The 15,699-nt window shown below is 38.0% G+C and overlaps 1 protein-coding gene across 2 annotated transcripts in view; it reads right to left on the bottom strand.

Annotated features, from left to right (window-relative positions):
• The window catches only part of MAN1A1 (mannosidase alpha class 1A member 1), a 140,400-nt gene that overhangs the window by 15,090 nt on the left and 109,611 nt on the right, over positions 1-15,699 (bottom strand). For both annotated transcript variants that reach the window (XM_071437807.1, XM_071437815.1), the window contains 3 exons: positions 13,246-13,369; positions 10,872-10,965; positions 6,285-6,400 (listed from right to left, as the gene is read on the bottom strand). In XM_071437807.1, the coding sequence (XP_071293908.1) occupies positions 6,285-6,400; positions 10,872-10,965; positions 13,246-13,369 (334 nt within the window). The remainder of the gene's footprint in view (positions 1-6,284; positions 6,401-10,871; positions 10,966-13,245; positions 13,370-15,699) is intronic.

Below are 15,699 nucleotides of genomic sequence, written 5' to 3'. Positions count from 1 at the left end.
TGGTTTCATTTCCTGCCTCAAGATGTCACTGTAGCTGGAGATAAAACTGCTCAGCAAGACAGCTCCATATTTCCATACCTTAATAAATTTGAAACTTCAGAAATATGATTCTAAGTTTCAAGGGTTTATAATGTCTGTTTTGGGGATAATTACAACTCTGCAGGCGTCTTCATAACAAAGCAACATAAATTATCTCTGTTCAAACTTTTAATACATTTTTCTTCCCCTAGGAATTTTCATAAACAGTATTTTGATCAACTGAAGCAACCGTGAGGATGAAAGAGAATTCTTTTATGTGTTATTTCCAATAATTCAAAGATGTATAATGTCAATTGCTTACTTATTTTTTTAATATTTACAGCTTGCACCAGTACATTTTATTGCTTTGAAACAGCACAGAGCAGCAGGTCAGGATTACTGCAGATTTACATTCTGTGAGTTTCTAAGTAAATTGTCTGCTTTCTTGTTACTTTTTTACTTCCCTTACATTTTCTGTTTTGTTGATCTAATGCAATAGATACTTTTCTTTCTCAACCTTCACAATTATCCAATTTATCCTTTATTCCAATGAGTTCCTTACAAAAAGTTTATTGATGGAGTAGGAAGTTCAAGCCCTTGCTATAAACAATTTAAATACTTTTGCCAAAGAAAAGTAGTGTCTTATGCTGAGGTCCTCACTGCTTACTAAACTGAGCTTTAAAAATCAGAACTGAAATCTGAACACAGAAGAACTTTGATTTGGTTAAACACAAAATATAAGAAACATTTTAAAAGCACCAAAGCACTTTACTTCTTTTGGACTTTAGACATGTTATGTAGACAAGCTTACATGTGCAATGAAATATGAGTGCTTATAATGGAGGTACCTAAATTTTTAAAGGGGAATCATTGGCAAACATTTGTACCGTGAGACCTATTCATTTGATCACTAAAAAGATGATTAAGTCCTAAGGGAAAGCTGACTATTTACTTGTGTTTGAAAATAATTTTTCCCTCTATAGATCTATTGGTGTCTCTCAAAGCACCAGTGCTCTAACTCTAAATGTATTAAACGTTGTGTGTTACCAGAAGGAAAAATTTATTCATATTTTAAAACAGTATTAATGGTCTGGCATGAATGAAATCAAGTCACTCTCAAAACTTTACACTGTGCATGTTCTGAATACTCTAGGATATCTGTTGATTCTGACAAGTTTTTTTTGTTGTCAGAAAAGGGAAGGGAAAATAGCATGACTAGTAAGGGCATGGCTGCTCTGAAAAGAGCAAAGCCATGAGCAAAACCCATACAATTTCTCTTTAGACTTTTCTACTTAAAATCCTCCTTAAAGACTTCTAACATTAAAACTTGCTGCTTCTCCTGATAGTCCATAAACAAGCCAAAAATTTGAATAAATACTTTATCTGGTCCGAAACTTAACATTGTGTGGTTATCAGCGAATTATTAACAAGTTAAAAATCCATAGAAGCCTGTCTTTAGCCTTGATGCTTTCTGTAAGCATTTGTAGAGAGTCTCAAAACTCATGCTGAGAGGGGAAATACAGTGAAGAGAATAAGAAGGAGCAGTGGGTCCTCTGGACGTTCTGGTGTGCTCACTGTAATGAACCTTGTGTTCCTACACAATGCAGCCATACTATCACTATGTGCAGAACACCAGTGCAGCTGGCTGATAAGTATTTTAAACATGACAGCTGACAAAACTGCCTGTTTATTGATTTTAGCACATTTAAGTTACATTCAGTTAAGTTGCCTCCCACCTCCTACACCAAAAAAAAAAGCTCCAAAACAAAGTATGCAGTGGGAATGCTGGGTACCAACTATTTCATTCTAAGATGGGCTGCTATTGCAGCATCCTGCCTGCCCCATTTATGTATTTTCTTCAATGCCAAGAAGTGCTTAAGTATTGAATATTCAAGACATTAATCACTTTTAGCTTTACCTAGTATGACAAGCCATTATATTTGAGTTGTTGCAGTTCTCTCCTTGTCCACATCAGTTATGCAGTTTTTAAGACCACTACGATCACAAAGCAAACCCCTTCAAGCAGCTTAATGGAGACTGCAGTCAGCACAAACCAGCCACCAGACTGTCACCTCAGTTAAACAGATCCTCATGAAGCTCCAGAGATGAAAAAAGCCTGTCTGCCAATATCATGTTTTCAGTTTGCTAACAACACTTCGTTTTCCCTCTCCTTTCAAGGAGAAAGGAGTCCCCATGGTTTTTTTTTTTTATTTTTCTGAAAGGCTGAAATCAACATCTCTGAAAAATATTCACTACTTAATGCTGACAGTTAAATATACCCAATCAAATCCCCCAGTTAAATCCCCCAATCAAAATATTGAATAAATATACCCAAAATCCCTCAATCACTACATTTGGCAGGGTGCAAACTGGGTATATAAAGCCAGCCTCCAACGCTAGCCTCCAAAGTTAGCAATGTGCCAAAAAAAATTAAACCCCCCTGAAAAAATAATTCTATATATTTTCTGTCTCAATCCTGAGGCCAGAAATTACTTTTTCCTCTTTTGACAGAAGTTTACTGCATTGACAGCATTGTTTAATTGTCCAACCCAGCCTAGCAGCAATTTCTGAAATGATGTTGAAATCTGGCAGAGTGGCCGTGGCACTGCTTCACAACACACGTTCCTCTTTTGGCCATTTCCATTGTTTCCACTTCCAGTGCTATGTTCTGCAGAAATCACTTGTTTTCTTGTTAGGATCATCTGAGCAGTTGTTACCCATTAAGAAAGAATAAACAATCTTAATGTCTAAAGGGAACTAGCTGCCCTGACTCAAGGTAAAAGTGCAGAAAGCAGCTGCTTTACCTCACTGAAACCACAGGGCCACCAAAGGCTGCACTGAACTGAGCTGCTTGGGAAGTGCTGGTGAGGATTCTCCCTTTTCCTTTGAAGTTCTTCTGGGGTGAGTTACCATTCTCTTTACAGCCTCTAGATATGCTACTTCTCTAGAACTACACTGAGAAAGTGATGAAGGCAGAGTCAAAGAGAGAGAATAAATATATATATCTGTAAGACGCAGAAGGATTGCAGAAATGGCCACAAATAAATGTAATGGGAAAACTTGGAAAAGATACCTGACCATCGGGCTTCAAGTGTGAGACAACCTACTTACAGGAATAGAGGGAAAATTGCCCTTCAGCTTAGGAAATGAGGGCTGAGACATTTAAGACAGGAGGATTTGATGCAGTTGCTTGTGACACTGCTGTTGCTGGAGTAGATATAAGTGAACCCACTTATAGGGGGTTCACTTATGTCTAGTAATAAGGTTCATTGTTGCTCTAAATTATCATGTTCTCTTATAAACCTACTCAATTGTGTCTCAGAGATCAGCTTGTTAACTGAGAAGAGTGAGATGATTCCTGTCCTGGATACTTGCAAAGACTGATGGATTATTCTACTGGCAGTTATTTCTTCAAAATATAGCTAAAAGCTGAATACACATTTGTTCTGTAACTAAATGTTGCATGCTACCCATTGAAACCAGTTTAGAAAGATCTCTTATTTAATGTATTATGTGAAGCAGGACATTATTTGTATTACTTTTCAAAAGAGAAAAAATAACTTACATTAAAAATACATTCACTTGTCTTTTTGTGTGAATTCTACAGTTTATGAATCCCTCTGATGGCCTTACACATTCATACTATGCTCTGGTATTCAAAATAAGACTATCTTGGTCCCTTTTCCCATTAGGAATAAACTCTTTCAATGGCTTCAGCCATAAATGCATTTTCATGGCAAGCAGAAGCAGTTTTTAAATCTAGCCTGACATCTTAGTTATTGCTTTTAACTTAAGCCATTATATAATCTATAGGTGATAGAAGAATTCTAATGGAAAGCATTCCTTTTTTAAAATATGATTTAGAGAACAATGTGAAAAATAACCCCTAAGCTCCATCTAAATAGATTTCAGCTTTTCACAGTGAACTATATAACTCACCATATATTTTCATTTGTGGTTTCTGGATAGCAGAAGGTATTGAATTAGGCATCAAGCCTTCACATCACTCTTTCAGAATCTGGGGGGTATGTGCTGGACTGAATGGCCAGGAATAATCATGCTGTTCCCTTTGGCACAGTCTTAAAAAGATTCTGAGAGCGCTGGGGGAAATATCTCTAAGAAAATACCAAGCAGACTCAGAATGCCCAAACCCTGCAGACTCAGTTGTAAAGAAAGATTGCAGCTTGTGCAGACTCCTAAATCAGCTTTAATTTAGATAAGTAATGGATCAATAGCAATGAAGTCAGTACCAGGATGGATTTCAAATCAGGATAGTTATCCAATGAAGAACCTGGAATCTCAGAGGGGCCCAATCATCCTGCAGCTTCTGTGAGGCTGAAACTTTGCTGCTGCTTTCTGAACAAGCTACTTTACAGCATCAAGCTGCCAACTCCTAATGCTGCATGTACACTTCCAGCTTTGGTACAGATGTACCTCAGTACAAAAAACAAACAGGAATGCCATCAATCAGAAAATACCGGAAATAGCAACAGCCAGCACCATAAGGAAATCTGGTTTTTAGTCAGGTCCTCTCAAGCATTAACACTCTGGTGAGACATGATGTTTGAACTGTTTCTGAGCTAGTACTACTAAAAAGTGTTAAGAAAATAGGTACTTTAAATACAGTCATATGAGCAGAGCTGAGACCCTGTCACTGATACTGTCACATTCGGTGATGCTGCTGAACAGGTGATTCTGCTCCTCCAGCTGAAATCCGAGCAAGGAGTGGTCTTTAAATGTGGGGGCTGTCCCCACTTCTGCTCCCTGCTGGGACCTCAAAAAACCTGATGTTTTTAAACCAGCAGAAGTAGAAGGCTGGAAGCAGCTTTGAGGTGCTTCAAGATGTCTTCAGTGCTAAGATGAATTGATAATTTCACACACTATGTTCTCTCTGGCTGACAACCCAATGTCTGAGCTATTACAACAGCACTGTTCTTATGTTATAGCCTCAAATGCACTCAAACCTAATTTAAGATCCACCTTTTGCTCTAAAGTTGATGCCATGCTAGCAGCAAAGATGAGGCTGACTGCATCCAAATCTGCACTTACAAAATTAAAGGCAAGATTTCCTTAGCAGAGGACACTTGGTTGTCAAATTTACAACCACCAGAGATCACACCCTCCCTCAGATCTTCACACTGACTTTCCTCTCTAATGGAAAAAAAGATGGTTGCAATAAGCAACCACGGTTATATTTTTTTAATGCCACCACTTTTTGTGTATGGGAAGTAAAAGGAGACTTATGACCTCCCTAGGGATGGTGTGTTTCCAGATATATGAAAGAATAAGCAGATACTGCTTAGCATCTCAAAGCCTTGTCTATGGAGGCACTGTAGATACACACAGTTAATAAGAGATAAAAGTCCTGGCCCTAGACAGCTTCCAGTCAAAACAGATGAAAGGATAAGGAAAAAAGAAGTAATATTATCCTCTTTTTTAATATATATCTATATATACGAAAGCAAAGAACTGAGAAAATAGGTCATTTGCCCAGGATTGGAAGGAAAGCCTGTAAATATGCATTTAAACAGAATACTTGCCAAGTCTCAATCTGGTGTCACAAACCCATTATTTCTCCCAAAACAGCATATTAAGGAAATACCACAAATAAAAAAGAGAGTGCAGACCAGCAGGATCATAAATACATATTGAACTGTAATTATGAGCAGTTCTGATTTTATAAAAGTTTCTCTTGTGTCCATTTGGGCTGTTTTGCAGAAGCTGACAAGTATATGCTCCTGTACCAAAAAGTTATTGTGAAATGACACCCCAATTATAATTTCTAATTATCTACCATAACACAATGATCCATGTGTGGACCATAATCAAAACACTTTTTATGGCTGAAACTCATGAGAGAATTGAACACATGAGAGGAACTCCCTCCTGGATACGAACGAAAAGGACAAGACTAATATATATCTAGAGAAGACTCAGGAAAAAGAGTTGAATGTCTATCTGAGAGCTACTTGTAGATGCATTTTTTGTTGCTTTTTTTATAGCCCTCTCCTCCAGCGACAATTGACTATATTGCAGTAAAAGAAAAAAAATAGTTATACTTCAAAATTCTCCCCTTTCCCGCAGTATCTGTATTCCTTTAGCACTTCTATTTGAAGAAGTCTTTTTTAGAACAGAAACTAATTCTTTGAAAAAACACCCTGTGGTAGCAAATACATAAATCTCTCATATTGTCCTCACAGCCTGTCTCTTTAGGATTATTATATATTAGATTATTATGGAAAAGAAGATTTAAATGTCTTATTTACCTGAACAGCATCATAATACATTTTCTTGCCGTCTTCATCTGTCTTGTCTGACATCAGCCATGCCTTGAGCAGATATTCATAAAAGCTATCCCCAAGCCCTCCAATGGAGACATGATCTTAATAGGGAAGAAAGAGATTGAACAGCAATTTCATCCTCAGCCATGACAATAAAATACAATTACGGTTTGAAACAGTGTATTTAATGATCTATTTCTACAACATCTTTAATAAACATAAGCCCTGAACCTCAGGAGAAACTTTACTGATATATACAGAGAATTATTTATTTTATTGCTATATTTTTAATCTAGCTAAAATACCATAGTTATTTAATATCCACAATGTACTGCAGGAGATCATGGCAAAGAGAAAACAATTTATATGTGTCCATTCTAATTCATGTAGTCTATTCCATACAAAACCATGTCAAACTAAGTTTTTTCTCTTTTTATTCTAAAAAGGTAAAAAAGTAGAAAGTGTTCTCTGATTTGATAAAGGCTTTCCCTTAAAGTGCAGGCATTGCTCTTTTAGTCACTAACTTTCCATTTAAGTCACTTCATAAAAAAGGCTTTTAGCTCCTTACTGCAGAGTTGAATTTCAGGTTATTTAGTGGTATTTCAAAATGCTGAGCCATATGTTTAAAAATAATACTACATTTTTAAACTTCTGACTGCTCTCAGAACTCAGCAGTGGTTTGGAAGGAAAAAAAACTACTTCACCTCATCTACAGAGTATTGTTGCTGTGACACTGCTTTATTCTGCCCTATGCTTACTATGTGAAACAATCTGGTACTACAGGTTCTGTGATTATTCAATTGCACAATTTAGTGACTCTGGAAACACTATGGTCACAGAAGCCAGACATCCAACATCAGTTGCACCAGTGATGGGAGATTTAGTGATGCTCTCAGCTGCTTGTACAAGGTTGCACCCACTAACTGTCCAGGAACCTAAAAGATTCTTGGCAAAATTTTGATGGGTTATCATGATTTCGGCATAGATCCCTTAAATGCATTAAATGCTACAACTATATATACATGTAAAGTGTTTTTCTAAGCTCCATTAAGTGAAGAAGAGTAGCTAGAGGTTAGCTTTTGAAACTTGTTGCTGGCAAAATTAAGTGATATTGCCTGGCAAAATTGAGTGATTTGGCATTTATCAAGTCTTCAGTGAAAAATTTCGGAGTGCTTTACTGGGACTTCCCATCTATAGCTGTCATTTTTACAGCAAAGGAGGGATCTGCTAATTCCACTCAAGAAATCCAGGATGGAGATGTCATTACACAGATCACACAGCAAGTTCCTGAGTCATACCACAAAATTCTGGCCATGAGAAAAGAAAAAAAAACCTGCATGGGATGATCCAGACTCATAAAGCGAGATGCAGAAGGGTTAGCGATCCTGCGCTCACACTCCCTGACACCTAACTCTGATCTTAGCTTCAAAGTTATGCCCGTGTTGGTAGAATTCAAAGGAACACAGAGAATTTATTTTTATACCCCTTTGTATCTTTTCTCCATGGAAAGCCTCCCTTTACCTTCCAGGCAGCTTGCAAAGACATGCAAATGTAGAAGACAGATATTTGTCTATTCCAACTACATCAACAGTGTCCTTTTCCTCCACTAGCCTGTGACATGCAAAAAAAAATAATTTAGTTTCCTGAATGCATCCTGTCCCTTTGCCTACCAAGTACATTGTACCATCAAACCTGGGTTTGAAAAGGCTTCTTTTTTTCTTCTCCAACCTCTTTTGAATGCGATATATTGAAATTCTGGGAAGACTACACCATTTTTTAAATTAAATGTTCATGATCCAAAAGGAGAAGAGGTTTCTTAAAACAATGGGAACATTTCCTGTGATCAAAGGCTGATCTTTGAACAGCAGCATTTAAATGACCTTTACAGTTTCCTAAATAAATTACCATAGAAACCTCTGACATTTGCAAACTAAATAGCACAAGCAGAGTTTCATCAATAATAAGCCCTGTTATTATATACATTATTGCAGTAGACAAATCCAATTGACGCATGCTGCAGCAAATCACTGTCAGTTTACTGTCAAAATAACAAGGGCTAAATGAATTTACAGGAACAATGGCAGAGATCCATCAGCGACCTTCACAGCTACAGCACTGCTGGAGAAGAAACACTCAGAAACCATTCCTCTCTCTACACTTTATATTTAAGAGAAAATATTTCTGTCTTGTGCCAATTAAGGGTCTTGATTGTTTGGTTTTTCCCTTCTGTTGTAATCAGCTGAAAACAGCCTAGAAAAGCAATTTCAAATGACATATTTTTCAAGTCTCACGTTCTGATCTTCTCTGTGGGGAAAACATTAGTTAATCAGTGTTGGTGAATGGAGGCAACTGATATGAAAGAGATGGAACAAGATGGAACTTGTCTTTGCTGCTTCAGCATGCCAGGGACAGACCTGCATCAACACCTGCACCCATCACTCACAGGCATGGGAAGCTATTTATTCATCAGCACTGCATGCTATTGGAAAACAAAGCTCCATGGACACTGCAAATTTTTCTGTGCACACCAACAAAAACTGGCATTTCATGTGAATGAGGAGTGCTTAAGACGCAATTATATTAAAAATATGGAATAACAAAGGCATAAGGGAGAATAAGTGTTTTGACTGCTTTAAAATATGTAAGGCAGAGCTACTAACTGCCTCACCCTCTGGAAAGATCTGCTCTAATGAAGCATCAAAAAGCTGCTTCTGTGGCTAAGAGAAGCCAAGAAAGGAGTTAACTACATCTGTCTCACAGGTGCTGAGATTGTCTCTAATTAAATCCAGTACCTACTGCTGTAGGATCAACACTTCCAGGGGAGGTTTTATGTCTTGTAAAGCTGTGCTGAACCAACACGTGTTGCAATTGGGCACACGTCTCATCTGTGCAGGGATGTCAGGGTTTATACCAACATGCAACCACAGCTGATGGTCATGCATGCTGAGCTGCCACAGGCCTTGAGGCACAGTGACCTGCAGGAAGCCTCACAGCATAGCAGACTGAGAAATGACAGTGTACTTCTAATTCATAAAGGGAAATGGCATTTGCATTGATGGGAAAATACAGCTGAGCAGCACAATCTTTTTGGATACCATTTTAACTCAGAGTGACATAAAACTTTAAAAAATTTATTTTAATCAATAAAATCAAAGAAATCACAGAATGGAACAGGTTGGAAGGAACCACAATGGATCATCTGGTCCAACCTCCCTGTGCCAGCAGGGTTATCCTAGAGCACATGACACAGGATTGTGTCCAGATAGTTCTTGAATATCTCCAGTGAAGGACACTCCACAACCTCTCCCAGACAAAGGCAATTTGCTCCAGTGCTCTGTCACCTGCACATAAAAGTTCTTCCTCATATTCAGGCAGAATTTTCTGTGCATCAGTTTCTTCCTGTTGCCTCTTGTCCTATTGCTTGGCAACCAGGAGAAGAGCCTGGTCCATCCTCTGACATCCTCTCTTCAGGTACTTAGGAGACATCGACAAAGTTCTTTCTCAGTTGTCTCTTCCCAATGCTGAACCAGCCCATCTCTCTTAGCCTTTCCTCAAAGGAGAGATGCTCCAATCCCCAGTCATCTTTGTCACCCTCTGACAGACCTGCTCCATCTGATAGACCTGTTTCTGGTACCAGAACCCCAGAACTGGACACAGCACCTCAGCTGTGGCCTCAATAGGGCTTAGTAAAGAGGCAGGACCACCTCACTTGACCTGCTGGGAATGCTCTTCCTAACGCAGCCCAGGATGCCATTGGCCTTCTTGGCCAAAAAGGTGTTGCTGGTTCATGGCTACCTTGCATATCTTGCTTGGTTTTATTCAATAATGTAAGTAAGAAAAAATAGAAAGACAGAATTGCATGAATAGGATGGTTACAGACTGAACCTAAGCAGGAAAAGTGCAATAAGGTCTCTAAAATCATGATCCTGCAAGTTATGGAGATCAGAGAAAGTAATGAACAACAACAAAAGGCTCAGTCATCATGAGGGAGCTAAGGAATTCAAGTAATTCAAGTATTTTATAGTCTTTTCCTTCTAATTTTGGTATCTACAGTAATGGTTCCAAGGGGATTAATGCCATGACACATTTCTGTTTAGTTTGCTTCCTCAGTTGGTGGCATTAAATTTCAACAGAAATCACAGCTAGGATTAACTGGAAAGACTTGTCTTATTACTTTTTTTCCTTCAGTAGAGCCACACAACTCTGGAAATGTGGAATTTGATTCAGACAAGCTGATAAAGCTTCCTTATACAGCTACTTCAGAGAGCACTTTAGATTTTTGAATAAGAGACTTCTGTAGTCCACAAATTCCTTTCCAAAGTCATACATATTCATACATTTCCCCGCTTCCACAAGTCACACTGAAAGCTCAGAAAAAGTATATTACAATATAGCAAGTAAGATTATTAATTTTATATTTGTAGTATTTTTTTACATTTTATATAACCTCAGATACAAAGTGAGTTTCTATACATTATAAAAGTTCTTTTTATGTAAAAAAAATGTAACAGTGACTGAAAGAAGTTAATGACTGATAGACAGGTCACAGTAGCAAAGACTTCAGCTACTTACGCTGGCCCCACTGGCCACTGCTGGGATTCAGGTAGTTGGGGTAAAGGCCCTCTGGTTTATCCAGGCGATTTAGAACTTTTCGGATATTCATTACCTAGTGGAAGGTACAAAACACTGAGCACTTATCCATTTCCCCACAAAATACAGGAGTGTAAATGTGCCTAAAAATAACCCACTGATCTTATTCAACACACACACCCAAACACCCCTGCGCAATTGTATCACTATTGAAAAAGCTGATATCATCATGCAAACAAGTTCCGGAAAACCTCGAGAGTTTCTGTGTCAATTGTCAGCCATGAAACAACACAACAGGAGCAAGCTCCAAAGTTCAGGACTTGCCATGCAGAGCATCCCCCTTCTCCCCAGGATGCTGAAATTCACTGAGGCTGTATGCCTTAACTACCTCAGCTACATCAGCATTTATATTCCTTGTATACCTAAATCAGAAAATGCTGTTAAATATTAAGCTTATCACCTAGTGCAGATGTGGAAGCGCGCTGCAAAGGAGTTTTGCCTGGAAAGGAGAGCGCGGCTGGAACTGACTGAGCTTTACACCAGCAGCTTGCCCAGCAGCAGGGACCCAGGCAGCCCCCAGCGCTCTGCCGGCACTGCTAAGGAGCTCACTACAAATGAGATGCCCGGGGAAACAATTACAGTCCAGATGCTCAGCAGCTGGAGCCATCCAGCAGCACAATCCACTGCAGAGCACATGAAATGAGTTATACTGCATTTTAGGATTCACAGAAAAACAAATGTCGCAGCTTGGAAGAATGAGGACCCTGAGCACTGCAGGCCAGAAATTGTAACAAAAAGGTACTGACAGCTTCATTATAAACCCCCGAGTGCCTAGAGACCCAGTGAAGTAGCTACTGAAAAAGAAGATAAATTAACTTATACCAAGCTGCAGAAGGATTTCTGTTGTGGTACACAAACTGCCTCCTGCATATTGACATTACTCATTGCCCAAATGTAGGCTGCAATGAGTCCTAGACCTCAATTAATGAGTTCTTCTATGAATACACCCATGCAAAGCTTATTCCAGTGTTTCTTCTTTATCAAGTGTACCAGCCCTGGAATGGTTTGTCTCTGAGGGCTTTGGAATTGCAGTCTCTAAAAGGTTTTAAGAATAGCTTACGTAAACAGATTTCCAGCATCTTGCAGCTAGAGCATGATGCCACTGTGTAGAAGAACCATGGGCTAGGACTTTTAAGATACACACTTTCATTGTCCCTTAGTAGAACAGATGTTATGCATTAAATTACCATAAATGCCACAAGATAATTAACTTATGTTGAAAATTTATTTCTGTCTATTCCTCAGTGCTGCCACTCCCTACTCATCCACTCCCCATCCCCAGTCCAAATTTAAGAGAAACTGCCCTTATATTTACCCCTAAATACATGAAAACTGCTAGGAGTTTGTTTCACAAAATTTATTCCAATGCTGACAATGGTCCTGCAGCAAAGCCACTCAATCCCTACCCAATAATAATTTTAGATTTGACTAATGCTTTTAGACCTACTGCTACACATTTGGAGTCTCAATAATTAGATTACTAGGTCGATAATATCAGCTTTAGGTAACATGGGGCAGCTGCAGTAAGAATACAAAATCAGAACAAGTGTACGTTTTAATTAGGAAATATAAAGAAGATAAATGATAAAGTGATAAAGAACAAGTGATAAATGATAAAGTGATAAAGTCCTGATAAAGAACAGGACTTGCTGGCTATTAGTATGTTAAAAAGCAAAGCAAAATTGTTCAGGTGGGAGTTGAGGGAAGGAGGAGTTCTTTCCATGGCCCATATATATATATAAAGTATCCAGAAGACAATGTTATCAACTTTTGGAAGAATTAGTATGCACAACAACTGGTTTGTCTAAGGATGTGATTTCTTTTTTCCTTCCCCAAAGAGAGTTCAAAATATATTTCTTATAGTGCAATGGAAGGGCTTTCTGATCTCACTGACAGCAGTCATATTATACAGCATTTTGAAAAGTAAACTTGTTGAAATCACTATGGTGCTTTGCTTTCTCTAGGCATCAGTTATTATTCTGAATATAATGTCACGTTTTGTTTATACCCCATTAAGTAAAGAACTGAAGAAAGCTGTACAGTCTGATTGCTTAATGTGATACTAATGTAGAAGATAAACAGAAATTAAATGTTTTATGGGGCCATATACAAGAACATATATCAGAATAATTTTGGAAGAGACTTTTGACTTTTTAATACAAAAACATGCCAAGGTAATTAGAGAAAATGTGACAAATGCTTACAACTGAGGAAAATCCAAATCTCTCCCTATTGATATTAGTCTCTGAATATGTGCTTTATCTTTTACAACATGATTTTGACGGAGCAGTCTAACCTTTTCAGCAAAGACAGGATTTCCAGACAGGTGGCTCAAATGTACAAACTCCAGATGCAAAGTCCCAAATTCTGCCAAAATGCTGCTTCCACCAGAGGCCCATGGCCAATTTCGACCGATTCCACTAAGATGGGGGGAAGAGAAAGACAGAAAATAATCATGAGCATCTATAAGGCAATGTTAATAAAATGTAATAGGCAGTAGCTATAACATTATCATGAGAAGATAATTAATCTAAATGTACTTAATATGTATGTAAGGAGCCATGCTTCAGCAGCCTTCCAGATTTCCCCACAGGACCTTGAATTACTTCAGTCCAGCTCTGCTTAGGCTGTACAGTTGCTTTTTGCAACAACCCAGTCTTTTGGCTCACAAATGGCTCCATCACACTTATCACTGTCACAGTGTTTCATTGCAGGATATCACGTTTGAAGACACGACAAAAAACTACCGACTATAAGAAAGCATTCTCATACTTCACCTCTTTTCCTCTGTACTTAACACAGCACTCTCCAATTCTAATTCTAATTTCTACAGTGCAATTGCTCATTAACTTAAATTAATGCATATATACAGAATTGGCTTTAACTTAAAGTATTGCATGTAGCATATACTTCTTAATGCATGAGACTTTGATAGGCTAGGATAAGTATGTATTTTCTGTCTGGGCACTCGTACCAGGATGAGTAACTTCAGTTATAATTATGACCTGAAGATACTTCACAGCAAAATTAATCTTAGGATTTGTATTGAGAATAGAGAAAATCACATTTATTGCTAAAACCCCACTAGAAACTAGAAACTAAAGCTGCTTGAGACTCAGAATGGTAAGTCTACTGAAGTTTCACTACAAAAAGGTGGGGGTTCTTTCCCCCTGGAAATTTCCAGCAGCAAAAAAACTCCTGAAATTAAAGAATGGTTAGCCAGTGTTCCAGAGCACCTAGTTGAATAATGACATATTAGATTGGCTTATTATTAGGATGAATGTTACATACAAATACACTTATTAGCTACTGGAACATCTTCCACATTTCCAAGTTGTAAAGAGCATTAAACACAAACACATCTGTATATAAATAAAATTTTCATTTTACTTTTACACATAAGCCGCCACTACATCAATTAGCAGTTGCACAATCATGAAAATATGGTATTCTTCCTGAGTTAAAATGTGACTCAAAAAACCCAAACCCAGCAAAAACTCCAATAAATCATGATAGAAGTTCTCAGATACATTAAAATCTCTTCTTCAAAAGATTGTCTATAACTGAAGTTTTACCAATGCATGGGAATTAAGACTCCATTAAGTCAATCTCCCTGCTAGCTATATAAATGGTATTTTGAGACTTCTGCCAGACACACAAAATAAAACCAAGTCATTAACCTTCAAAAGCAGAGAAAAGCACAGAGAGCACAAAGGAAAGAGATCTGATGAGGCTCCCCTGGTTGACCATAAAGGTGCAAGAGGTGGGGACACATGTAAGTCCTCTGATGTAAATAATAGCCCAAAAAGTGTTTCTAATCTTTATAGCTGCAGACTAAAATCAATGACACAATGAAATCAGGATACTGCAAAGATCCACACAAGTCCAATTTGGTATGGCATTTGAGTAACTGAAACAGAACACAAGTTTATGGTATCTTAATAACACATTTTAAGATCTCTCTTACAAAAATTAGAGTACTTTTTACAGAGTGAAGAGAAACCCACATCTGGTTTACAAGCTGTCTGCACTTCAGTCTACTGTGGCTTGGAATTTTTTTGAATGGTAATGTAAAAGCATCAGATACTAAAGGAAACAGGATCAAGGTGAGTACAAGCAGACAACATGTCTGGAAACATCTCCTCTACAGTCTGAAGAACTTGCAGACTGGTTATTCACCCAAGAACAGACCCCCATCTCTGCTACATGCTATCTCAAGTTCTAACTGCTGACTTCTAGATGAAAATATTTTATCCTGTTTCCAAATCACCCAGATTAAAAGAGCTGACATAAAGTTCACAGGAAGAAAAAAAATGAAAAAAAACCCCCTCAGAATTTCAAAAAGTTAGCATGTTGTGGTACAAATGGAAAAAGCACATGTGCTTTTTTCTAGAAAGTTTCTCAATCAATCTCAAAGTGAAAACATCGAGCTGTTCCTGCAGCAAGGCATCAACCAAAATTGACAGAAAACCTAATAGAGTTCCTACTTGCACTTCACCCCAGTGTCTGCTGATACCAATACAACCTGCCAGAACACTTTGATGTAGTGTGTTTTGTTAACAAGGAACATTTCCAAACACAGCTGTCAAAAGGTTTTCTGCATGCAGCAATGTGTTTTGCCATGAGTGGAAGATTCTCCTTGTTTAAGATGGTTTGAAAATTATGAACTTGCATTCTTTGATCTTAATGCAAAAAAAAAGTAGAATAAACATCTATGTAACATCTTAGGTACTATTTAATGGAGCTTTGA

The sequence above is a fragment of the Agelaius tricolor genome, unplaced genomic scaffold (assembly GCF_023055355.1).
Source record: "Agelaius tricolor isolate 1412-34295 unplaced genomic scaffold, bAgeTri1.0.p SCAF_1, whole genome shotgun sequence".
Taxonomy (NCBI): Eukaryota; Metazoa; Chordata; class Aves; order Passeriformes; family Icteridae; genus Agelaius; species Agelaius tricolor.
This window is presented reverse-complemented; position numbering and strand designations above follow the sequence as displayed.